At 42.4% G+C, this 27,517-nt stretch overlaps 1 protein-coding gene across 2 annotated transcripts in view; it reads left to right on the forward strand.

Moving 5' to 3' along the window:
- The window catches only part of Atp10b (ATPase phospholipid transporting 10B), a 256,073-nt gene that overhangs the window by 126,378 nt on the left and 102,178 nt on the right, over nucleotides 1-27,517 (forward strand). The window contains exons 3-4 of one of the 2 annotated variants that reach the window (XM_017597619.3): nucleotides 13,489-13,786; nucleotides 14,205-14,399. In XM_017597619.3, the coding sequence (XP_017453108.1) occupies nucleotides 13,512-13,786; nucleotides 14,205-14,399 (470 nt within the window). In that variant the 5' untranslated portion in view covers nucleotides 13,489-13,511. Of the gene's footprint in view, nucleotides 1-13,488; nucleotides 13,787-14,204; nucleotides 14,400-16,447; nucleotides 17,101-27,517 lie in introns of those variants that run through there. The other variant, XM_063270024.1, reaches the window with a different exon arrangement.

Raw genomic sequence — 27,517 nt, forward strand, 5'->3', positions numbered from 1 at the left:
CCCTTGACTTATGTAGAAGGAACTAGGACTGCCCAGGATCGCACAACTGAGTGTAGGATGAATAAACCAGATTCCTTCACTTGACCTACCCTGATCTCAAGGATCCCTATGAGATCACCGTGAGCCCTAATCCCATGTCTCTAGTTGGTCTGCGGTTGGAACGGCCAGCATTTGCTGTGTTTCTCCCTCCCATCTGCCTGTCTCATGGTCCTCCTTGTATCTTTTTCCCTTGCATTGTCCTAAGCCTAGAGACATCTCCTCCTCCTTGCCCTGGAGACCTCTCCTCCCAATCAAATGATATCATCTGAGGTCAATGACCCTATGAGGTAAAGTTTTATTAACTATTTTAAGGTTACACAGATAGACATTATACATTATTACCATATCATATGTATTTTAAGTGAGCACTTCACTTGTCTGCTGGTAGTCACCAACACCTACCTATCTTTAATTATGATTTTCCATGCCTTTACTAAGTAATTGTCCCCCGCCCCTTGCCTTTTCCTCTCCCTCTTCCACTCTTTGACTTCCTGCTCAGTGTGTGGTCACAGACCATCTCCTCAGGAAGAATCCTCTGGAGGTAGTAATCCTGCAACATTTTTTTCTCACTTTACTTTACAGGTCTGGCCAAAACAGGTAGTTAGTTCATTTGTCTTTGATAAAGCTCTTCCCAAATTTCCTGTCCCCTGCTGCCCCCACCTCCATCTTTCCTGGATGTACTTATCAATGTGTTCCTTGTTCCACAGAGATGTCTTGTCAATCAATCTGGCCTCTTGTCTTTTAATTGCTTGTAGCCCTGTGAACTTTGTACAACTCTCTCCACCCTTCAACAAAGCACTGATTTATTCCACATCTGTGAGCAATTTATTCCCTTTTAATTAGACACAGCTTAATTATTTTGCCATTAAAGCAAACCAAAAGAATCTGTAAAGCAACTTTTAAGTGAAATCTCATTTCTGCCTGAAGGGATATTAACATGAAATAATGCAGCTCTTTTTACCTGTCTCATACAAAGAAAAGATTGCCTGCATTGTCTTTTCATTTCCCCGGATCGTTTATCTTTTGTCAGAAGGATAGCTGGGAAATCAAGGTTAGACTAGGGAGGGAAAGTGGGACAAAGCGGCTTCAGTTTTCAACAGAGAGCAGTCATGAGAGTGCGGGAGACTGTGTTGCTTCAGGTTTGCCATGTGGTAACGTCTACGCAGTGGTTAAGAGGGTAAGGATCTCACATCTGTCCACAGAGCTCCTTACACAGAATAATATTAGGTAGGATTAAAAAGTAGAACTTTTCCCAGTTACCTATTCTGGCACTTTCTGGGTCTGTGCTTGCCTTTAGACACCCAGATCTGATTCACTGAATTGCCAACTCTACTTGTTCAGGAATCATGTCTTCCGTTTCTTAGAGTCTCTATATCAGTCATTTAGTCAATTCACCATTGATTTTTTTTTCCACCCAGCTAACTGTGCATGCGAATATATCCTAACTATCCAATCATTTCACTGGCTCAAGAACTCTGCATTCTGGTGCATAATCCCTGTGGCAGCCAATTCTTTCAAGAAATCCATAATGGCCTTGAAGAAATGTCTAGTACCTGGAGCATATATGAATTTTCTGCTGTCTGATTATTAGTAGACTACCTCAGGTCAATGTGTTTCAGGGATAATCTCTTGAGTTCACTTTGGAATATAGCACTCAGTTATCAGAGAGGCAGAACAGAAATAGAAATTGTAGAATATCTATTGGCTAAAATAAAGAGGTGGGTATGCCCATATCCTGTTGTCAGGCTGTACACTGCCCCTGTGGGTCTCACTGAACTCCTTTCCTAAATGTCCATATTCTTTCAAAGTAGCCAAGCCACCAATACAGTCAGGATGAGGCAAAGAGCTGGTTCTGGCTGTAAAAATTAGACTGAACAAGTGCTATTTAACTTCTGGTTCCCTGACCTGGCTATTATATAAAACCACAATGTTGAAATGGTGAGGTGGAAGGAACTTGGTTCTCTGAGTCACTGTATAGAGGATAGTCACCTCCACTTGAAAACTTTTCAGATGTTACTTTAAGTCAATGGAATTTGTTCCTTGATTTGGCTCCTAGCTTAGTTTCTCCTACTTTGACTCATATGCCAAGCAGCATGAGCAAAGAATGTTCAAGGAAGAGAAGTAACCAGAAGTCTAGGCATGCACATACAGTAGCATCTGGAGACTATAGAGCCAGAAGGAAAGAGGTAGGCAAAGCCAGCCAGACTATATGAAGCCATAACATAGATAACAGTGGAATCTAAAACCTAGATCTTACAAAGCTGTAAGAAGAAAACTGTTGTGGGCTGACTTCTTCGTTAGAGCAATAACAACTCTGAAGCTATATGAGGGCTGCTTGCAAAAGGAGTGAACAAGAATGCAAGAGGAAATTAGGAGTTTGTAGTTTCATAAACTATTTAGGAGGCAAATATGGTTGGAACTTAAAAATAGACTGGCTACAGTAGAAGAAGGGGAGTTATTATGGATGTCAAATCATCAGAGAGTCCCTATATTAGAGATGAGGCTTACTAAAGTCAAATTGAACTTTGCAGACAATCTCGGTTTTAGGAACATTCATGGTATAACACCCAGAATGCAAGAGAAAAGACAGTGGGATACTGTGATCCAATTGATGAGAGAGTTCTGATCTCCAAGGATACCAAATGGGAGGCCAACTTGCTTCGTAAGAGGGACATCATGAGTTCTAGTGATCTTTAGAGATAGGGCATAGCACAATAAACTAGCAGTACCTTTTTGTCTACTCAAAAATGATTTTTTCCCTTGAAAATCTGTTGGAGTAAAATTTACTAAAAATAAAAATCATCAACTCAACTAGTGATGGCTGAGCATGGCCTGCTGATGATTAGGGAGTTTTAGAGGTCTCCCTTTTAATCATTTTTCTCCCATATATTATATGATCTTCTACAGAATTGTATCCTTTGTTTAATCTTATTTAAGGCCTCTACTCTTTCCTTTTCATTCTCCCAAAAGCCCTATTCTCTCCAACCAAAGTCAGCAATCCCTTCTCTTCTTTACACTCATTCTAACATGGTATTTCCTCCTCTCTGTTAGACAGCATCAGCATATGGCACCTTAATTATAATTATATGTCATATTATAATTATAATAGGACGTGCTTTGTAGTCTATAAATGAGGCATAATCACGGCTCATACTCTTCCCCCTGGGAAGATTTTTAGTGCCTAAAAGATCTGGCTACGAAGATAACTCCATCCCAGAAGTGCTTGCCTTGCAAGCATGAGGACTCAAATTCAGTCCCCAGGACCCATATTTTTAAAAAAGCCAAATATTGTGATTCACACTTGGAATCCCAGAACTGGGGAATAAGAGACAGATGGATCTCTTGGCTCCCTCTAAAATTTTTACCTATTCAGGAATCATTATAACTTATTCAGTCGTTGGCTAGTCTGTTCCCATGAAAACATGGTTGATTAGTTGTGGGTCTCAGAATCATAAAATTAACTAGAGAATCTCTCCAACTCTGATTTTTGTCTTCTAGAATATGCTTCTACAACTGAAACTATTTTCTTGAATAAACTATTTTAAACTATTTTCTCAATCATAATTTCAGGGAATGAAAGAAATAATTATATGATACAGTCAAGGTTAAAATGCTCAAATATGGGCAGAAAAAAAAAGGACATCTTGGTATATAATAAACATAGCTTTTCCTAAGAGAGACTAGAAAGAAAGAAAATGTTCTGGAGAGAAATTATTCTGCCCTCCCCTGCTGACATCCATCTCTGCACCTGTAAAATAAGCAAAAGCCTACATGCAAAACATTTTGAATCCAATCAAAATAAGTGGGGGAAAAAAAAGAAACAAGATAACTATTTCCTAGGAGTCCTCTGGCCTACTTGAATACATGCATAATGAAAAGGGCTAGTTGAATTTTAATTTATTTCAAGGCTAATGAATACCTGCTCCTGTGGTTGTTGTGACCCTTCTGTGGGGGTGGAAAGTTTCTAAAGCTGTTAGGAGCTTCCTCCCTGTTAATAGGCAAGCTTCAACGTGAGAAGGACCAAGGCTTCTTGGGACATTGAAATGCTTCTGAACCTATTCCCAGGACAGGAGACTGAGATGGTATAGACCAATACTGTAATAGACCACTTTAAAGTTTTTATCTTAATGGATTCAGATCCTGTTTGTGCCTACTTAAGACATTAAAAAGTACATCAAAATCCTTAATTTCAGTTATCATTGTGTTTACACATCGTCAAAGTCAACATTTAAGACTCAAGATCAGTTGACTTAAATTCTATCACATTGGTTTAAAGCAACGGTATTTGGACAAGCTGGAAATAAGAAAGCAATTCAAGAACAATTACAGTTTGGGAGTCAGTGATAAAATGGTTGGTTTGAAGCTGTGAAGGATGCCCACATGCCTACTCCAGATCCTTTCTTCTAAGGCAAATATTGCTGGTTAATCACATGTTGAATAGAAAAGTATTTTTTTAGATTCTCACATTTAGCCCTCAATACAGAGCACTTTGAAAATTCCTGCTTGCTGGCTTACTGATGTCTGAACTTTCTTGTATTCTAATTCAAATATCAAGATAACATACTATTTATTAAGAAATAGAGAGTCAGGGGTGTGTATGTGTTTTAAGAGGTTGGGGGATTATAATGGGTGCACACGTCATGGATGGCAGGGATCAACCTCAAATGTTGTTCCTCAAGATGGCTACCCATCATTTATTATTTTATGTTACTTTACTTTTGAGGCAGGGATTCTCACTGGAACCTGGGAGTTGCTGTTTAGACTAAGGCTGGATGACCAGCAAACCCCAAAGATCCTCCAATCTCTGTTTTCCCAGTGCTGAGATTATAAATGAACTAATAACTCTCCCACGCCACAGCTTTTCATTGGGTCCGGAAATCAAACCCAGATACTTATGGTCACAGAACAATCCCTTCATAGACTGAGCTATCTCTCCGGCCCAAGAAATTGAGTTTAAATTTAATTTTTGAGTTCTTCATTCCCCCTCATGATCCTGCCCAACTTGAACATTTTAGTACATATGTTAGAAAGTTATACTATGGAATGTCAGTATCTAGCTTTTCCTAGTCTACTTTCTAGCCTTCTTGGGTTACTTTGCATCCTCCCCCCATGCCTGGTATGACCACTGCTTCTCAGTACCCTTGGTGGACCTCCCCGACCCTTCTCACTCACACACTACCTGTACACCCCTCCTTAGCCGTCTCCCATTGATCTCCTGACCTCACAGAAGCCCCATCTCCTAAGAAACAAAATTCTATCCTCACTGAGTGTGATGTCACTGACTAGCCTTCCTTCGAAAACTCCTCCATGCTGGTGAATATACATGTTGCTTCTATAAATAGGCACTTACAATTTCTCAACTACAGTAAAGTAATTTCAGGAGAAGGACGCCCACGTGGCTCTTACTCATCCTATTCAAAGCAAGGGTCCAATAAGCATCTGTTGATTCCATGAATAACTAGTTGACTCCTTACATGAGAGAATGAAGTGTGCTGGAATGGAAATGAAAGGAAATGAAAAGGAAAAAAATCAATAAGTAATGTGAGATAGGCAAAACAAGGAAGTTAAGGTCTGAGAAATAACATTCCTTTTTAATGTATTAGGCTAGACTAAGGACCACCTCATGAGAATGCGCCTACTATCTAAAAGAGATTCTGCACAGAGAAAAATAATTCTGGTACTCAAAGGCAGGGTGGTTTTGTGCATAAACTAATGAAGCTGGATAATCCTCAAGTTTACTGGTAATGGGAGGCACCCTTTAAAGAAGTGAAGAAAGACACAACTTTACAACAAGGAGGACCTTGGGCCATCATATATGCCCTTCTCTACCATTCTGAGAGCAGTAATAAACCACACCTCAGATAAAACATCACACAGCCCTCATTTCCTGTTTCACTATGAAGAAGCACATAATAATTGAGAAGCACATAAACGGGGTAGAAGGCTACAGAGCTACCTCCCAGCCCTCAGCCTCAGTTCCTCGGCTCATCCTCATGTTTGCAGTCCATCTCCGCCATCCCATCATACCTCTGCCTCACACTTGTCAGGACTCCCGCTCCTCTTCCTCATGCATAAAAGCTTAAGGAGTCATCCAACCCAGCCCAGTCTTCTAGCCTCAGCTTCTGGCCTCTGCCACCATGAGTGGCCAAGCCTCTTGACCTATGAAGAAATTCCAATTTCTGCTTCTAGATCCAGCCATCTGCCTGTAGCACCATTCCCCATAGCCTACCTGACTTTTCTCTTCACATAATGCTTTAAATAATGTTGCTTTCAAGGAGTCTCCTCTGGTTCAGTAAATCTGTGTGTGTACATGCATGTCTGTGTTCATAAGAAACATGTTTTTATAAATCATGGTGCTAGCTTGTCACCATTCTTAAATAGTTCAGAATGAATCCCCTAATAACAAGTATATATATATATATATATATATATATATATATATATATATCTCACTGGAAATAGCCTGAGATAATTAACATTACTAAATCACTACACTACACTACACTACCTAATCTGCACTGTGTTTTCAAATTTCACCCATTTCCTAATGATGCTTGTATTTTCTTAATGCATGGAAGCAAGTCTTCATTTCTTCTGGATTTGTTTTGATTTTGTTGTTTGTTGTTGTTGAGATGGGGCTGGCCATGGATCCCAGGCTGGATTTGAACTCTAAATCCTCCTCTTGTCTCAGTCTCCCAAATGATTGGATATTATGTATGATCCAACACACCCTGCTCCTTATAATTCATTTACCTCCTGCCCTCCAGCCAAGAATCCCATTCAGAATAATATTCTATTTAGCTTTTAAACTTCCCTCTCCCACAAGCAGATCCATGGCTTTCTTTGATCTATGACACTTTAAAAGCACAGGCTAGTAATTTTGAGAGCTAACCCCTAATTTGAGGGTTTTTAAAATAATGTTTCTGACTCATAAGTGATGTTATGTTCTCTTTAGATCGTATCAGAAAGACACAAGATGTCAAGATTTCCCAGTATCTTTCTTTAAAATTGTGAAAGTATCCAATTCATTATCAAACGCTCCTTCATTAATTTGACACCCATTATCTTTATCTGCTGTCTCTTCTCCCCAGTGCTAGGGATTAAATCCAAGACCTGCATGTGTACAAGACAAATAGGCTCTGAATGAACAACATCCTCAGAGCCTCATCTGCTTTACTTTTAGGGAAGACTATCATACTTCGTTCTTTAAATACTGGTAGGATTCAAGTCCAGGGCCTTACAGATGTTGGACAAGCCCTGTACCACTGAGCTGCATACTTCTTTTGATCCCCAATTTTAACTTTTGTGGTGAACCTTTCCTACATTGCCTGAGCTGACCTTGAACCTACGCCATAGCCCAAGTAAAGCCTTCACACTGTGATCCTCCTCCTTCATGCTCTTGAGTTGCTAAGATTATGGCCCTGTACCTCGAGGCCCAGTTGGTTATTAAAAATAAAAGTGTGATTATGATAAAGAGCGGTTTAAAACTACCCCACAAGCAAACACCTGCATCTCCTGCGTCAGTCCAATGTCTTTATTTTAAAAGGCCTTTACCACCCAAAAGAGAGAGGTCTCTGATGTGTAGGCTGTTAGCCAAGGCAAGATTTCTCATTTGCATTTTCAACTCTGTTCATGAATTATCTTTTCATTTCCTTTGCCTTTGCAATAAAAAGGAGCCCGTGAAAATAGCATATCTTTTTGTAATGAGAAGCAAGGCACACAATATTTTTTCTGGCTTCCAAAATGTCATAATATTGCTTTTGGTCTCATTATGATGGGCATCTGTAATTACATTTATTTTTTTTCCATAGCTGATACAGGGGTTTATGTAGTCTCTAAAGAGCTCCCTACAGCTCTGATGTCTTTGGGTTAAAAAAAAAATTATTCAGATTGATTAAAGCCATGAGGAGAATGAGGATGAGGTCATATAAGCATCAGGAAAGTAAAATATCATTTAAACTACAAATGGAGTTCCCCCCTTATCCCCCCACCACCACTAAGTGATCAGATTTACAATAGCAGCCTGGATTATTCATTGTAAGATTAGTAACAACTGACATAATTCATGTATTTATTCAAGAGAAAATAATCCCATGAGCCTAGTAAATGAAAAAGACCATGATATACAACTGCTAACTTCGCAAAGTCTATCTTTGAGAGATTTGCTTCTAGGATTTCAAGCAAAATTGGTCTAGAGGAACTTTGAGGGTTTAGTTGTAGATTCCATTAAGGAGCCTGGCAGTTGGGAGATCTGGAGCACAGCACCATGCTCTACAATTGCAGGTTACCTTTAAGTGACTGTGACCAAAATACCCAAGAAAAGCAACTTCTGCAAAAGAAGATGAGTGGGTCATAGAGTTCAATCCAAAGTCACTTAGCTCCTATTGCTATGCATGGCCAAGGCCACTTAGGAAAGAAGCATTTAATTTGGGGATCCAGTTCCCAGAGCATTAGAACCCATGTCCACCATGACTGGGAGCATGGCAGTAGGGAGGTAGGCATGACAGATGATAAAGCAGGAGAGGGAGAGGGGGAAGGAGGGAGAGAGAGGGAGAGAGAGAGAGAGAGAGAGAGAGAGAGAGAGAGAGAGAGAGAGAGAGAGAGAGAGAGACTGGGGAATGGTATGGGGTTTTGAAAACTCAAAACCCATCCAGTGACACATTTCCAACAAGGCCATACCTCCTAATCCTTCTTAAATAATTCCATCAACTAGACACAAAGTATTCCAAAATATTTGTCTATGGGAGCTGTTCACATTCAAACCACCATGTACTTGGGCAGAACTCGGTGGTGGACAGAGCATAGTGTAAAGGCTCTGATGGTGGCCAAGCATCTTCTGGGAAGGACCTATGAGTGTAAAGCAAACTTACAGCCTGAAGAGCATGGTCCCCACATGGCAAGGACCCGTGAGGATATCCATGCACCACAATCTCCTGGCCTTTCCAGAGAGATTGCTTAGTTCACTTTGTCTTGTATTTGCATTTTTTTTTTGGCTTTACTTCTACTTTGTCTGTGACTGACATTTCCCTAGAATCAGAAAAAGAAAGCTCCAGCCATGATTCACTCTCCTTTATCTCTGAGGATCGTGGGAGCAGAAGAGATCACTATTCCTCTGCTTGTCAATAAGGACGATTTGGTTGAGTCAACACAAGGGCCTGGTCTGGGTATGTCAGCTGATGTCCAGATGTTCTCTCCCGATGGGAACTTGGCTCTGACAACACTTTGCCCACGCAACTGTTCCAAACAACCATTAGGTGATTATCAAAACTTTAGAAAGGTCTTACTGGATCGTTGCTTCCAAGAATAAATGGGAGCAGTCAAAGATTCGCCAAGCAAGGATGAGGAGCTGTTTAGGTTACTAATTTGCTGAGAGCCCTGTCCATCAAAGGAACTAGACCGCCTGGTCAGGATGTGGGAAGACATTTCTTACCAACAGTTAAACTAGAATTTCCTGGATACGTAGTCTATTACCTCTTTATACTGTAACTGCAATTACTGCTAACTACTCACTTGGCTATGTACCGGTGTGCTGGGTTAGATATTAACTGCTTGCCGAGGCCAGGTGGATTGTGGGTTAGCAGAAAAAAGCATGGATTGAGGAGATGAAGGAAGAAAAAAGTACAGTGTGCACATTATTGAATGTAGGAGGTTCTTAAAAGAGGCTGTTCTTGAGAAAATGAATGTAAAACATTTTCAGCTGTGGAAAAAAATAGACACATGAATAAAGGTGCTGCACTGGCTAGTTTTTGGTTTTTTTTTTTGTTTGTTTGTTTGTTTTTTTTATTAACTTGAGTATCTCTTATATACATTTCGAGTGCTATCCCCCCTCCCGGTTTCCAGGCAAACATCCTCCTCCTCCCTCCCCTTCCTTATGGGTGTTCCCCTCCCGACCCTCCCCCCATTGCCGCCCTCCCCCCAACAGTCTAGTTCACTGGGGGTTCAGTCTTAGCAGGACCCAGGGCTTCCCCTTCCACTGGTGCTCTTACTAGGATATTCATTGCTACCTATGAGGTCAGAGTCCAGGGTCAGTCCATGTATAGTCTTTAGGTAGTGGCTTAGTCCCTGGAAGCTCTGGTTGCTTGGCATTGTTGTTCATATGGGGTCTCGAGCCCCTTCAAGCTCTTCCAGTTCTTTCTCTGATTCCTTCAACGGGGGTCCTATTCTCAGTTCAGTGGTTTGCTGCTGGTATTCGCCTCTGTATTTGCTGTATTCTGGCTGTGTCTCTCAGGAGCGATCTACATCCGGCTCCTGTCGGTCTGCACTTCTTTGCTTCATCCATCTTGTCTAATTGGGTGGCTGTATATATATGGGCCACATGTGGGGCAGGGTCTGAATGGGTGTTCCTTCAGTCTCTGTTTTAATCTTTGCCTCTCTCTTCCCTGCCAAGGGTATTCTTGTTCCCCTTTTAAAGAAGGAGTGAAGCATTCACATTTTGATCATCCGTCTTGAGTTTCCTTTGTTCTAGGGATCTAGGGTAATTCAAGCATTTGGGCTAATAGCCACTTATCAATGAGTGCATACCATGTATGTCTTTCTGTGATTGGGTTACCTCACTCAGGATGATATTTTCCAGTTCCAACCATTTTGCACTGGCTAGTTTTATGTGTCAACTTGACACAAGCTGGAGTTATCACAGAGAAAGGAGCCTCGGTGTGGAAATGCCTTCCTGAGACCCAGCTGTAAGGCATTTTCTCAATTAGTGATCAAGGGGGGAGGACCCAGACCATTGTGGATGGTGCTGTTGCTGGGCTGGTAGTCTTGGGTTCTATAAGAAAGCAAGCTGAGCAAGCCAGGGGAAGCAAGCCAGTAAGTAACATCCCTCCATGGCCTCTGCATCAGCTCCTGCTTCCTGACCTGCTTGAGTACCAGTCCTGACTTCCTTTGGTGATGAACAGCAATGTGGAAGTGTAAGCTGAATAAACCCTTTCCTCCCCAACCTGCTTCTTGGTCATGATGTTTGTACAGGAACAGAAACCCTGACTAAGACAGGTGTCTTGAGCTGTCTCCGTGCCACAGTGTATGAATTGCACTCCTTGATCCAAGTCTTTCTTCACAGACTTCACAAATCCTCCTTCGGGTCCTAAACTCACTGGAGCTGGACTCCAGCCTCTGTTCTTTATTTTCTGATGGTTAGGAAGCAAAAAGAGAAGTTCATACAGCATGGGACCAAAACAAGTTACAGCCAAGAGACCTACTTTATCTGCAAAGAGGCCCCACTCCTAGTTTTCACCATCCCACAATAATGCCATTGACTGGAGCCAGAACCATGAGAGACACAGGCATCCCTCAGAACAGTGCTTCTCAATCTTCCTAATGCTGTAACCTTTTAATACAGTTTTCCTAGGTTGTAGATCCCAAATTCATTTTCATCGCTCCTTTATAATCTTGCTACCATTATAAATCATAATGTAAATATTTTTGGAGTCAGAGGTTTGTCAAAGGAGTTACAACCCACAGGTTGAGAACTGCTGCCCTAGACATGTCTTAATCCAAACATAGTAACAGCCAAATCAGCCACCTAGAACGTCTTCTTGGCCAGGCACTCAGTTTTTAGATCTACCAAATGGAGTTATGATCCCCAAGCCAAAGAAGTTAGAAAAGGCCAGCTGATAGTTACAATACTAACAATGATCACAAAGCCCAGCCACTTCGTGTCCAGGTGTCCTAGAAAAGTATCTTTCTGCCCCATTCCACTTTCCATTCTCATTTAAAGAGTTTGGAAAACAACAACAAACAGAAAGATAGAAAGGAGAGAGACAGAGAGAGAGAGAGAGAGAGAGAGAGAGAGAGAGAGAGAGGGAGAGAGAGAGATCTCAGGTAACCACACAACCTACTAAGCTACTAGACTGCCGTTCAAGTTGCTGTATAGTAAACAATGACATTGAGCCGCCTGCCTTTCTCCTGAGTCCTGGGTTACAGCCGGGTACTTCTATACCAGGTTTATTTATGATGGAACCCAATGCCTCATGCTTTCTATTCTCTGCCTACAAGCTACATCCCCGGACCCATCCATTTGATGTCTTAATCTAAAATGTTAGAAGGTTGAAATTTTTATAGTCCAAGAAATCCTAAAGACTAAAGTCATGGAAACTGAAGGAGGCGACTCTGAAAGGAGGAATGAACCAGAGGAGGAAGTACAGAGAGCAGAGAGAGGGAGGGTGGGTGGGGCAATTACAACAAAGCACGATGACGTATATGGATAATATGTTATAATAAAACTCATTACATAGTTTGCTAACTTTGTTTTGGTTCTTTGTTTTTTGAGACAGGATTTCTCTGTGTAGGCTTGGTTGGTTGTCCTGGAATTCTCTCTCTTTAAATCAGACTGGCTTTGAACTCATAGAGATCCACCTGCCTCTCCTTCCCAAGTCCTGGGACTAAAAATATGCACCACCACTGTCCAGCCATATGCTAACTAATTTTTTTTTAAAAATCAATTAAGTATAACATTTCTCATTTTGTCTTAAAATATGTCAACACAATTTTATGTGCTGCCCAACTTGTTCCTCTCAAATTTGTTCCTACACGAATAGGGTTAATAATATGACTATTCTTCCAGAGGACCCAGGTTCAATCCTGATACCCACATAGTGCCTAACAACTAATTGTCTGTAAGTCCAGTTCTAGGGACTCCAATAACCTCTTCTGACCTCTGTAGGCACCAGACAAATAAGGGGTACACAGACAAATATGCTGATAAAATATCCATATACATAAATAAAATTTCTAAAAATTTAATCACATGAGCAGAGAATGGTAAAAATAACTTTCTTCATTTTTTAAAAGCCAATTCATTATTTTCAAGGTTTATTTATTTTTATATCATGTGTATGTGTGCATGCCTGAATGTATATATGTATGTAAGTATATGACATGCATACCTAGTGCCTACAGGGCCCAGAAAATGGTATCAGACCCCCTGATACCATTTAATTGACATATAATTTGCATATAATTGACAGCCATCTGATATCTGGGAACTGAACTAAGTTTCTCTGCAGGAATAGCAAGTACTCTTAAGCACTAAGCCATCTCTCTAGCCCCTCTTTCTTCTTTGTATGTTGAAGATGAACAAGGTGAATGGAAAAAGTTTACCATTAAGAATGAACCAGATTTCATGATATAAAGCATACCATCCTTGCAGACCAAGATTTGACTTTTCTATGACAGCACCAGCCATGTCACCAACACCTGCCACACTGACCCCATCACTCGCTTTCACAGCACTGATCCTTGTGGTAGTTATATATTATTTTTATTGGTTATTTAATGTATGTGACCTTAAAAACAGATGCATTGCAGGGACTGTTTCTATTTTTCTAAAATTGGACCATGCATGGACAAAAAAAAAAAAGAGACGCCATGTTGTGTTTTCCTCCTTACCATAGTTACTTCTGTTCATATTCCACTCAGCTCTCCTGACCACGGCAACTTCCTATGTGTTTGCAGACTGTTGTCACCTGATTCTGGAAATGACTTTCTCCCTGGACTTTTCTTGGCTCCGGTGGAAATGGCGAAGTCAAAATGGCTTCTCCCAGTCCCCTTCAGAAACCACACCGCTGCTTTCTCCGGAGACAGGCAGGCAGAGCTACAACCCAACAGAGCAACGGGTGGTGTACCCCAACAACAGTATGTGTCACCAGGACTGGAAGAAGGTCTCCAGGAGGTACCCAGGCAACAGCATCTGTACAACCAAGTACACTCTCCTCACCTTCCTGCCCCAGAATCTCTTTGAGCAGTTTCATAGGTATGCAGCAGGGTCCCCCAACAATACATACCTTGGCCTAGCATTGCCACTGAGACAAACTCAGAGATGCAGTTCCCTTTGATATCCAAATGTACATATGGAGCAAGCTTCTCTCATTTATCAAGTGTTGACTTATCATGTCATGTGTTGCATGGTAAACATATATGGGAAGAAGAGACTAAACTCCTTGTTTGCCCCATCTAGTGAAGGAGACACGCATTAATTTTTAAATTACCAAACTGACTAAAAACTATAGAAAAATATACTTGAAAGGAAAGGTGTGTGGTGCTTTATAGGGCGAATTTGGTAAACTAAACAATGTCGGCTAAGACTTCCTTGAAGGTGTAATGATTCAGACTGGATGAAAAAATAGAGTCACCCTGCAGAGTCTTCACTCCCACCTTGCTTGTCCCTCTAGGTGGGCCAACCTCTACTTCCTGTTCCTGGTGATTCTGAACTGGATGCCCTCCATGGAAGTCTTCCACAGGGAAATCACCATGTTACCACTGGCCATTGTCCTGTTGGTCATCATGGTCAAAGATGGCACAGAAGACTTCAAGAGATATTGCTTCGACAGAGAGATGAACAGTGCCAGCATTCAAATATATGAAAGGTAAGGAGGGACTCTGTATGGTTTCCTCTGTCGCAGAAGGTTAAATAAACTCACCCGCATATTTAAGGGACTGATCTTTACTAGCAATATGACTTTTAAACTTTATTTATTTGTGCGTGTGTGTCTCTGTGTGTGTGTGTGTGTGTGTGTGTGTGTGTGTGTGCACGCACCAAAATAAACATATGAAAGCCAAAGGCCAGCTTGTCCAAGTTGGCTTTCCCTTCTACTATATAGGGTCTGAGTATTGAACATAAGTCATCAGACTTGCTGGCAAGCACCCTCACCCACTAAGTTAACCCTATATATTCTATTAAAATATTTTTTTAATTTCTTTTAAATTACTAGTTTAAAGATAATAGTATAATTACATCATTTTCCCCTCCGTTTCCTCCCTCAAACCCTTCCATATACCTCCCCTTTCTCTTTTTAAAATTCATTGCCTCTTTTCTCATTAATTACTGTTATATATACATATACATATATGTATATACATATTCTTAAATGCAATCTGCTAAGTCTGGATAACGTTACTTTTTGTATGTTTTCAGGGATGACCATTTAGTATTATGGAGCACATTAGTAAGCTCTTCCCTGGGAAAGACTATTTCTCCTGCTCTCAATATTCTTTAATTGCCTGTAGTTCTGTGTTAGGGTTGATGCCTTATAGTCTTTCCCCAGTGCACATTAGCATGTCTATTATTGTCATTCAGCTTATGTTCGGGTAGTCATGTTTGTGAGACTTTGTGTGTAACTTCTGACATTACTAGGAGAGAGTCTCACAGCAAACTCCCCTGTCGTCTGGTTCTTATATTCCCATCCCCTCTTCCCCAATGATTCCTGAGCCTTCAGTGAGCGAATGTTTTGTAGATGTATTAGTTGAGCCTGGGCATTTGATTAGTTGTGGTTTTCTCTAATGCTTTCTAGCTGTTGAAAAGATGATGGGTAGAAATAAGTCCTTATCCCTTAGTGAGGGTATAAGGGTGACATTCATATGTGGGTATAAAGACAAACATTTAAAGTGTAGTTAGGTATTATGCTGGTTTAATAAAGTGGAGGTCGTAGGTTCTCCTTCAAGATCCATGACCTTTAATAGCCTCGAGTAGTTGGGGATGATTTCCCTCTTGTTTCGTGGGACGTAGTCTAATTAGTGAGTTACTACTAAGGTGTACATGTCTCTGCTGATCATTGAGGGTTACTATATATATATATATATATATATATATATATATAGAGAGAGAGAGAGAGAGAGAGAGAGAGAGAGAGAGAGTTGTACTGTGGGGCTTTTCTTAGATAATAGTTTGATTGCTTAAGACTTTTGTTTTTAGACATTAAGTTTGCTTAAGTCAGTGATGATCAGCTGGAGGTGATTTTGACACATACCTCCCCCCACCATCCCTTTAAACATATGGTGATAGGTTGGGCATAAGTTGTAGGTAGAATACTACTGGCATCTAGTGGATGGAGGCTGGGGGTACCAGGACATATCCTAAGAGAACAACACACACACACACACACACACACACACACACACACACACACAAAATCTAGTCAAAAACAGGGTTGAAGTTGTAAAACCTCGATGTAACTCATGAAAACCCTCATATTCTTAGCCACCCAGACACTATGTTATTTTTAAAATTGGGTTAGAAACCCAAGAATTAAACTCTATGACGATTAGATCATTATAGGAGACTAATTTCCTAAGAAGCTTAAGAAGCTCTTCTGAGGGTGTTGGGTGAAATCTCAGTCTCTCTCTCTCTCTCTCTCTCTCTCTTCTCTCTCTGTCTCTCTCTGTGTGTCTCTCTCTGTCTCTGTCTCTGTCTCTCTCTGTCTCTCTCTGTCTCTCTCTCTCTCTCTCTCTCTCTCTCTCTCTCTCTCTCTCACACACACACACACACACACACACACACACACACACACACACACACACACACACACAGTGTATGCCATTTTTAAAGCATCAGGGTGCCTGGCTAGAAATCGGTTTGTTAACTAACCTGGTAGGTTTTAGGACCCAGCGTTAGTGCACCTGTGTAGGAGAGGAAGACACCTGTGGATGATGACGCCTACATGCCAACAGGTGGAGTCTCAAACAGGCAGAAGGAAGTGCCGGGTGACAAACCCCCATTCTCTGCAAGCTCCTTCCCGAGAGTTCTCCCAAACTGCTCGCAGACCAACTTGCTGGTTTTCTTCTTTCTTTTCTTTTTTTTCTAACTTTTTTATTGTTAGTTTTGGAAGAAGAAAGAGAAGTTTTAAGCAAGGGAGAAGAAAAGATGCTAATTAAATTATGAGAATCGAAGAGACAGGCTTAAGCAGAGATGAGGGAAGGGAGGAAAAGGAGGAAAAAGAAAGAAGACAAGAAGAGGGTCGTGGTCTCCAATCTGCCTTTCGAAGGATGGCCTTACAAAGAAAACCCCAACCGCCATTATCAGGGAAACCAAGTCAAGACCAGCAAGTACACGGTGTTGTCCTTCGTACCCAAGAACATTTTTGAGCAGCTGCACCGGTTTGCCAATCTCTATTTTGTGGGCATTGTCGTTCTGAATTTCATCCCCGTGCTCAATGCATTCCAGCCAGAGGTGAGCATGGTTCCGGTCTGTGTCATCCTCACCGTCACAGCCATCAAGGATGCTTGGGAAGACTTTCGGAGATACAAATCTGATAAAGTCATCAATAACCGAGAGTCCCTGGTCTACAGCAGGTAAATCTAAGGTCTCTGGGGCAGTCTCACCTCGACTTTCAGCCTAACTTCCTCCGGCTGCCACCCCTGCTAGCAGAACGAATGGGGGCAGAGACTCTGACCGTTTTACCTGAATGAAGTGTTAGCAGAAATGCTGAGCAAAAGAAGACTAAGGAAGGCCTTTCAAATGAGAAAGTCTTGGGTTTGTAGTAATTTCTTGGAAGATTCTTCTATAACTTGTCTTTCCTAATTATTCCGGTGTCGCTATGACTCTGTTTAATTCCGGGAGGAGAAAACCATCAATGTGTTTCAGGAGACAGATAGAGCTTTGAGTTACAACCAGAGCCTGAGGATACATCCCAGGTGGAGCACTATCTGCAGTCATGTGGTGGCCTCAGGCAAGTGATGTAAATGTCCTGCCATAATTTCTATAGCTTAAGGAATTCTTGACGTGCTCATGAGACTGATACAAAATACTCCTAGGGATTGTGTACTATTAATGCCAGACACATAAATAGGGGCCACACTCACTTTTAGAATGCAAAATTCCTGTCCGCCCAGCTATGGACCTGGAATCTCATTTCTACTGTGTGATATTCCCCCAAAACATTGCCTGCCTACCCTGCTCTCACCACACTGTTTAATACTGTTATGTATATGCAGATATTTTGCAAATTTCTGTTGGCCAAATGGCCCAGGGGGACTCTGTGGGGCATGCTTTTCTTTGATGAGGGGAAAAGGACAGAATCAAGGAATGTCTCTATTTTGTAACAATGTGGGTGACTACAAAAGAACTAGGAGAGCTGAGTTCAGACTGGATGAAAGAAAGTGTGACAGGATGCCTATTGAGTGAGGTAACAGCCATGGATACCTGAACTGCCTGGAGATGAAAGGCTTAGTTTCTTATTAAATAGAGAATGTCTTTTTCATTCAGTCATCTCTCTTGTTCATTCTCTCTCTCTCTCTCTCTCTCTCTCTCTCTCTCTCTTTCTCTCCCTCCCTCCCTCCCTCCTCTGTCCCTCTCCCTCCCCCTTCCCCATTTCCACCACCCTTTCTTCAGCTCGCTCTAGGACGGTGTCCTATTCCCTCTAACTTTATGAACTGCATCTGCACAGGTTTCCCTGTTGCCCTGGCCACCAGCAGAAATGAAAGGGAATGACTCTGAAGTGCCCACTCTAGGATCTGCTAACCTAGAAGACACTCTCTCCCCTGGGGGAATGAAAGTTTAGCTACTGGAACTGGATTATGGAAGGGCTTAAGAGACAAGGTCCACTAGAGAAGTTATGGCCAGGGGGAAGCCTCCAGGGGGACTACCACATACAAAGAATCCCTAAGTGAAACCATGCTCCCCACTCAGGAACACTAAGATGTGGCCATCTTGGCTGACAAGGCCACAATTATATGTCTAGAAAACTTAGTCTAAAGGAGAGTTAGTTCCTTTCTTCCTATCTTTGCCTTTTTTTTCCTTTCCCAGCTAGACCTAATCATCAGGAGAACACTAGTCAGTTACAGGAGAGGAAGTCTAAGTGCAAAGCCTTTGCTTACAGGGAGAGCTATTAAGAAGCATTCGTTTTTGCTGCCCCAACACACCCATCTTACTTTTTTTTTTAACCGCCTTTCCTCTTTATTGTTCCTGCACAAGTGGCACAAAGGCAAGCAGGAAGCTGCTCCCTTGCGAATCCAGCTCTTCCTGCTTTACCAGACTATCCCAGAAGAGTGCCCCTATTCTTGGCACCAACCTGCTATTGATCAGATCATAGGCTCACCTACGCTTCGAGGCAGACTGACCTGTTGTTCTGTTCTCAAAATAACTTGGGAAAAAGCAAGATGACAACAACTGAGGAAAGGTCATAGCATGACTATCTATTAGTTATGTCTAATAGATAAAGTATGAGTGCACAGGCCTGTAATCTCAGACCTGGGGAGGCTGAGGCAGCAGAATCAGGGGTTCAAGGCCACCTTGGCTATATAGTTCAAAGCTAACCTGAATTACATGAGAACCTGTTCCAAATAATAATAATAATAAAAGAATTTAGAAAGGTGTTAGACCTCCCACTGTTAGGGAGAACAAAAATGAGTTTTAGCATCTCTAAAGGGATGTTCAGTAGAATGACTGAAAGGGACATATTCTTAAGACATCCCACCCCAAAAGAGTTGCCGCTCATCACAAACTATGGCTCATGGTTGACAAAGGAAAAGTACACAGTAAAGAAATCTGTTCACTTTTAATTAGCTTCATGTTGCTCAAAAATAATTTTAGAACCTATGTATGGGAATGCTTGCTTTTTTCAGTAACAGCAAGATAATTAACTATGGGGGCCAGACAGGTGAGGAGTATTGGGTTGTGGTGGAGATGGTGTGACCTCCGAGGCACAATCTCAGAAGCTCACAACAGAGCTGGCTGTTAGCTAACATGCTTTGCTCCATGGGAGACATAGCCAGTGCTGGATAGGCCAGATTGCCTGAGTCTCTTAGAAGACTGACTACAAGTTGCATCTTTAATGGGTCAAATTAATTGATCCTTTTACAATTTCATGCACATATATGCACATATATAAATGTAATACTTTGATCATATTTCCCCATCATTCTTTCTTACTCCTGTCTTCCTCCTATTGAATGCCTTCTTCTCCTCAGCCACCCCCACTCCTAGACCGTGTCGTCTTCATTCTCTTAGGTGTCAGGCTTCCCACTCTACTTAATTAGAATTGCATACATGAACTTATTTGTGTATTTACTTGTGTAAAGGTAACATACCAGGTGCTACAGGCAGCAGTATCTGATCCCCACCCCCGCCCCGCTTCCTCCAGCAATCATTAACTGCCTGTTGCTCCCCTTCCAGGGTTGCTAATGACAGAATGGATGTAAAAGTTTCAGATAGTTTATTTGACCTAAAGTACTGTTCCTACCTGGAAGCCTATAATTCCCCCCACTTTGTTTTACAATGTGCGAGGAATCAGGAGTCTTTGCAAAATAATGATTGTGTTCTTCTGAGGCCAACCCTCTAACCCTCGATGGAGGGGCTGTCTTTGAAAAGAAGGAGTTATGATTTTTGGGGAACAGAAGGCTTGGGAGTCAGCTGCCTGTCCTCTAGGCTCACATCCTCAACTAAGCTTGAATACCCTGGGAATCCTCAGCTAACTCTGAGTATACTGGGAAGGTCATTTGAATCTCTGCATTCCTTAAGGCTTTGGGTCCTGGGAGATGTACTACTAAAAAAAAAAATTCAAAATATATCATCTATATGCTACTGTGCACTGGTCTAATAACACATGATAACATAATTATGAGTCAGACCTGACCTTCAGCAAGAATCATGTCTAGTACTGTGTTGCCTCAGTTGTTTTTTTCCCACCAGTGGTAGTAACCTCAATCAAAGAGGTTGTGATGGCTAAAGCCGGCACAGGTGACTTGAGATAAACAAATACTTCAATGAGCTTCTAGATCCTGATTCACCATTTAGTCCTTGTCTTTGTTGGCTGAACCCTCAGACAATTGTGCTTCATGACAATGACAGGGCTGCAGCAGGACTAGCCCCCAGAGCTACTTCTAATAACCCACAAAGGGATAAAGATAGATATTTCTGGTGGCCTTCATAGAAAGTCAAGAGAGGAAACTTACTCCAAGCCCCCTCACATCTCAGTGCCCCCTGCCCATCACTGACCCAATCCCTGGGGGCAGGAAAAAAGATTATAATAAGTTATGCCTAAGGCAAGGTTCTTATCCAAAGAGGCCCTCAATTCTGTCACTTCAAAATCTGGTCTCTGTCAGCTGTTTTCCACATAGTGATGGGAACATGCCCACCCTGGAGCACCCTACACTGGATAGATGTTCCTAAAGTTTGTCTTATTCTGGAATACACAGGTTCTGTGAAAAATCATGACAGGAGAAGCCAAAATGCAGCTTGTGTGTTAATGATTATCTGAACCAATGAATACTAAGGGACCTGCCCTGTTGCAAGAGATCAGTGTCACAGGATAAGCTATCAGACAACCGAGGGTTGAAAAAGTGAGTGTTTCTGAGGAGTACCTAAAAGCTTATGTCTCAAGCACCCACACTTCCCTCTGTGATCCTCTGTGAATCTTTTCTATACCTTTCTCCTCTTTTGCAATTAAGCACAAAGGCCTGTAGAATTCTGCTCACTACCTAATCCCATGCATCATCCAGTCTAGACTCATTTCTCCAGTGAGGAAATGCCTTTTGCAAACAGCAGAAGCCTTGTTAACAGAATTACAATCCTGTTAGAGCATTTTCTTTTAATATAGCAACAGTGCTTATGGTCGAGAGGTGACCCATTAATCAGATTTATGGAATGACTTGGAGGGGAGATTAGCTTTGGAATTGTATTAGCTTAGCTTCTCCCAGGGCTCTGTTTAATGAATCCAGAAACTATACCCAGCAAGAGACTTGTATTTTTTTCCAGCTAGCTTAGGGAAATTGTATTTATATTCAAAAAACACGCAGTATAGGAAGAATGTGAGCTGAGGGATTTGGGGTGGGATTTGTCCCCAAATTGAAATAGAGAACAAAGTCCAGCCTGACTTACAGCAGCCAGACACTGACTTATTTAACTGTCTAGCAAACTGTGTGTGTGTGTGTGTGTGTGTGTGTGTGTGTGTGTGTGTGTGTGTGTGTGTTGTAGAGGAAATATGTCTATGCATAGATACACATGTGTGCATATGTATAGAGACTAGAGGTTGACATCAGGTGTCTTCCTCCTTTGCTAAGCACTTTAGTTTTTGAGACAGGGTCTCTCACTAAACTCAGCACTTATAGGTTTGATGGGATGTCCATTAAACTCTGGAATATGCCTGTCTCTGCACACATGTTGCTAGAGTTACAGACTCATGCTACCACACTTGGTGGTTAGTGTTGGGGATATAAACTCAGGTATTAATGTTTATATAGCAGACACTGTCCAAACTAAGCCACTTCTCCATCCCCTGTTCAGCAAATGTTAACTGGTACCATAATTAATAGTGTGTGGCATCATGGCAATGTGTCCTCAAGGGACTCTCGGCCCAGGGTACATGAGATGCTTACAAACAGTCATAATCCGCCCCCATGTACTTCGGTGTCCTATATTCAAGGAGGCAGGAGACATGGTACTATGGAGGAGAATGTAGGGATTCAGCTACCTGCATGAAATGTCAAAGCTAAGGAAAGCCTTCCTCGAAGAGGTGACCATTCAGGGGACATCAAAACAGGAGAAATGCTTGGCCAGGCCTAGGGAGCACTGTCCAGTTTGTAGTCTAGTCATATGTCAACTGAAGACTACACATGTGGATTATAATGGTATCAAAAAGACCAGGAAGGACAAAGAAAGAAATGCTTGAAAGTTGAGAATGAATGAGAGAATACATTACTGGTTTTCAACCTTATTCTCTCTCTCTCTCTCTCTCTCTCTCTCTCTCTCTCTCTCTCTCTCTCTCTCTGTGTGTATGTGTGTGTGTGTGTGTGTGTGTGTGTGTGTGTGTGTGTGTGTTTCATATTAGCATGAACATGCCCATGCAGCTTTGTGTCTGCGTATGCACACACTTGTTTTCTGGGGGTCAGTGTTGGGTATCTTCCTCCATTGTTCTTCTTATTGGTTGAGACAGTGTCTGCCACTCAACCTGGAGCTCACCAAATGGCTAGGCTAGCTGAGGAACAAGCTCCAATGATTAGTTCTGCCAATGACGGCTCATCTGAACAATCTGCTGGCATGGTAGGCATTTTACAGACTGAACCATCTCCCCTATTCCTAAATTTGACATTTTAGCAGGACATGGAAAGTCTTACTTCTAGAAATAAGGTACCTTTGATGTCAAGGTAACTCCATGTGCTGCAACACAAAAGAGGCCAGCAGTCACTAGTGCTGGCTGCCTGACTGGGCCTTCAGCCTGGTTTTGGCAGTTGCCTGCCCTGACAGCACCCACAGTGAATAGCTTGAAGATGGAAGAAATAAACATGCTGGTGTTGATTGTCTTGCTAATTATCTAGTGACCTAAATAGAGCCACTTCAATAATGGGACCCAACTGGTCTCACCTTTAAATGCTGATCGTAATTCTCCCTGAGTTCTGTTTCATGAGGAAATGGGCAGATGACATATAAGAGGGCTCTGAAATGGCGTTCCCATAGAAACAAGCTCTAGAATACATGGCCACAGGATGTGGAGTACAGGAAGAAAATAGTTTCATAGTGACTTGACTGAACACAGCCATCAGATAGTCCACATCAAACCTGCACTTGGCCAGAGCTGCCCACCATGGCCCTATCTAGTGAATGCTTCACATGAGCCTCTGTTTCAACATTTGGGCATCCCCACACTGAATATCTGGTTCAGGGAAGGCAACATGTGTCCTCCCTAGCCCAGACCCAAAAAGAGTTGGGCCATATATAAAATCCAACATGCCCTAACCATAAGAATGTCATGTGTGTGCTGCTACCAGGAGAGTGGTACTGTGGCCCCCATTTGCCTTTATGTCTCCTCAGTAGTGGTCTAGAGAATCTAAAAAGGAGAGATGAGCAAAATTTGGTCTTTCCTGGAGTCATGCTAATATCAAAATACCATTATAAATCTACCTTCATGCCCAAACAATTTCGGGGGGTGTTCTTTGTACTAAGTGAGCTGGTGTATATTTTAGCATGTACTGCTAAACCCTTGGTGTTGTGCCTAGCATTCGGCAGCCCTTACATAATATTATCTAAAATACCACTGACGAGACTTTCCGCACCTTGACAGCAAGGACTCTCCATGAATTTGACCCAAGGAAAAGCACAAAAGAAAGGCTGATGGCTAGAGTTTAAAAATATGTGAGAGAAGTGGGGAAAAGATTGGATCTGTAGAGCTTAACTTCAAGCTCCAACATTCAGCCAAACAGACATCAGGGGAGAATCTGAGAAATGCAGACAGCGGAAAAACATCCAGGGTCATTTGAAGTGTGACTGTGAAAATTACCACAGCCTGAGGGTCACAAGCCAACAGACCATGGTGTTCACGGCCCAGGTCTTGGCTCTGCATATGGCAAACCCAGTATCCATATTACCAATGTCTCCCACCCACACACTAGCACCTCTGCCTTGCTTCATGCTCACAGAAATAAAAACCACTTGGGCCAATTTAGCTTGTCATTTCAGAAGAGACTGCATTAGGTCCCCCAAACTCAGAGGCAGGAGAGCCATAAAACAAGAGTCCAAGTGTGCCTGAAGCTCTGAACTCTTGTCACCAGAAATGAGATATGTGTCAGCAAGGGGGAATTCATGGCCTCTGCCTTGCCATTACTGAGCTCAGGATTCTAAAAGGTGACACTCATGTTCTCATTTAGCCTCCATTAGGCTTCCATCACCATCTTTCCCTTCATCTACTGTGTACCTCATTTCCAAACAGAGTGTCTATTCCACATTGAGCTATAGTGCCCCTCACTGCAACTCACAAATCCTTGTGTGATCTTACCTGAGTAAGGTAGCTCCTCCCAGCCCTGTCTTTCTCATCTAAAAAAGAGAAAAAATAGTAGTAATGAAAGTTTCCTAATTAGGTAGATAAATGGTCATGTACGTCTGGTGCTGGGCTTCTTATCAGCACTCCATTTATGTCAGCCAATAATATGAGATCTCATTATTATTATTAGAAGTCTTCAGTGGGGAGTCTGTATGACTAATTGTCAAAACGGCTTCAATCAGTTTCTCATTTGCATAAAATTCAAGATGAATCTACAAGATATCATATTTAACAAATACTCAGCTTACCCAATCCTAGGAGCATAAATATAGACCTTCTCATCTCTCGGCAAGGTCATCCCATAGTGAAAATAAAGGGTGCATGAAACTATAAGGCAACAGAAGGGTGATATGCAAGCAGGATGCCAACAAGCCACGCAACACTGATGTTCACTGCCTCAGGGTGTGAGGAGAGAGGTTAGAGAAAGTTCATACGCACTGTGCTATGCGCCCACAGATACCCCTAGGCTACTTAGTCATAATCCAGCGGCCATGGGCTTACAGGAATGCTCCTGTGACTCCATGTCCTGTGAGGCATGGTGTGCCTGTGGCCATCACTTGTTAATGACGGTCTGTTCTAAGTTATTCTCTCTGAATGTGGCAACTACATAGTCAGTGAAGTTAGAGATGAGTGCCATCTCAGAGCTTGGAGCTTTGACACCTAGCATCTATCTGAGAGCCTGTGTGGCCAGACTTCTGTGGACTCTGGCAGAGAACAGGGCAAAACAAAGGCCGAACTGTTAGGGACGCTCAGCCTCAACATGTTGATTTAGGAGTTGGATCCTCTCCTGCCAATCAACTGCCAGCTGTCCAGGATGGGGCCCAGCATCTCTAGTGCAGTCAATGTAACTTAAGTCCCACAGTGTCTCCAGCCCAGACGTGGTTCCCGCTTCCCTCTGTTCCTGTACCCCAACTGCTCCTTTATAGAGTTTCCTTAACTCCTCCATGTCTAACAAACTCCTCCTGTGTAGTCGGTACCAGACAAGCAAGTATAGACAATAAAGGATTTTAAGGCAAGTAGGAAGTTGTACTGTCTAGCCCCAGCCCCAGCCCCAGCCCCAGCCCCAGCCCCAGCCCCAGCCCCAGCCCCAGGCTATGTTTAATGCAATTCCTTCAGTCTCAGTGTCATTTACTTGGATCAGGTCAAGAACTAAGATGGCATCACCCTTTTCAAGTCCTACTCTCTCTCACCAGACATTCCTCCCAGCCAACAAATCCCATACCTCACGTGTATCTGCTAACAAAACAGGCAGCTACCATAGTTCCTAGTCCTCTGTTACTACGCAATGCTGCATTCTTCTCCAACCTAGAAACAGCTACAAGGAGAAGATGAGCAGCTATAAATACCAGTGTGGTGAACTTTCAGCTACAAGTACCAGAAGTCCCTCATCCCATTTGAATAACCTGAGGGTCAGACTAAGAAGGTGCTGGTGAGAGCGCTCACTCAGTAAAGTGTTTCTTATAAGTCAGATCCACGGAAGCCACAAAAATTCTGGGCATGGTACATATTTGTAATCTAAGAACTGGGGCGGGCATAGAAAAAAGGATTGCTGAAGCTCATGGCACACACAACCTAGCCTTCGTGGCAAGGTGTAGGACAGTGAGAGATCCTGTCTCAAAAATAAATGGTAGGTAGCACTTAAGCAGTGACAACTGAGGTTGACCTCTGATCCCACACATATGCACAAATAGATGCACCTGAGAGCATGTTAGCACCTGTGCACGCCTGCTCGCTCGCTCGCTCTCTCTCTCTCTCTCTCTCTCTCTCACACACACACACACACACACACACACACACACACACACACAAGAAAAGTTCAATGCTAGACAGCTGTAAAAGTTAGAATTATCCTTTAAACGCAGCTCAAGTGACTCTGCTGTCCCCATTTTACCATATGCCTCAGACCTCCACACTCAAGTTCTCAAACAACCAGGTATTATAAACAGGCTTGAACCAGCCACTGGCTATGGAGAGAACAGTGGGTCTAGCATGAGCTTTTTCATCAATACCCTCACCTTGGTCAGACCTCAACAGCCTTCGAGTAAAGAATAGGGATAGGACTATATATCTAGCCTACCCACCCAGCTCAAACTTGGAGCAGCCATGCTCCAGGGCAGGAACTGTTCAGTTTACTGAAATGGTAATCTCTTTCTATTCTGGGTCTGGGGAAAGGTTTATATTTGTAGAGTTTCAAGAGTTTATACACTATTATTGCCTGGGCCCAAACCATAAAGCTTATGAGGAGCATGAAGAAGAAAATGTAAGGGCACAAGAAGGGTGGGAAGCCCTCACCATACCACAAACAATCATTTCTCTCAGCACTGTGAAGGAATCTGTGTCTAATGAGAACCAGAAACAAAGCCCTAAATGCACTCCCTCACGTGGATTAAGCCCCAGTCCCCAATCCATAACCTTGTGAGGTGATGCAGATAAAGAAATACAGGTTCTGAGAAGTTCTGTAATTTGCCTAAGGTTTCACAGACAATATTCAGTGCTGCTTGGATTCAAACATACTCATTTTTTTAAATAAATTTATTTCATTTTTATTATGTGCATCTATGTTTGGGTATGACAGCAGGCGTGCAGGTACCTGCACAGGCCGGAAGAGGGTGTCAGATCCCCAGAACTAGGATTATAGGTGGTTGTGAGCCAAGAGATGTAGGTGATATGAATCAAACCCAGATCCCCTGCAAGAGCAGTGTGAAGTCTGTCATTGAGCCATGTCTCCAGCTCAAACACACATTCCTAATCCCTGGACTGCCTTCATTCTTCTTAGTGGTCCCCATTCACTCTAGATAGCCACCTGGGACATTCTAGACTTCCTATATGAGCATGCTGAAGGACAGCCCAGGGTCATAAGTTCCATAAGTTTATCCTCCTGACAGGTCTAGTCTTCTCCAGTCCCCACAGTTCTTTGCATCAGGACCCAAGCATAGGAGCAATAGAACCTTGAGTAT

Source organism: Rattus norvegicus, chromosome 10 (assembly GCF_036323735.1).
Source record: "Rattus norvegicus strain BN/NHsdMcwi chromosome 10, GRCr8, whole genome shotgun sequence".
NCBI lineage: Eukaryota > Metazoa > Chordata > Mammalia > Rodentia > Muridae > Rattus > Rattus norvegicus.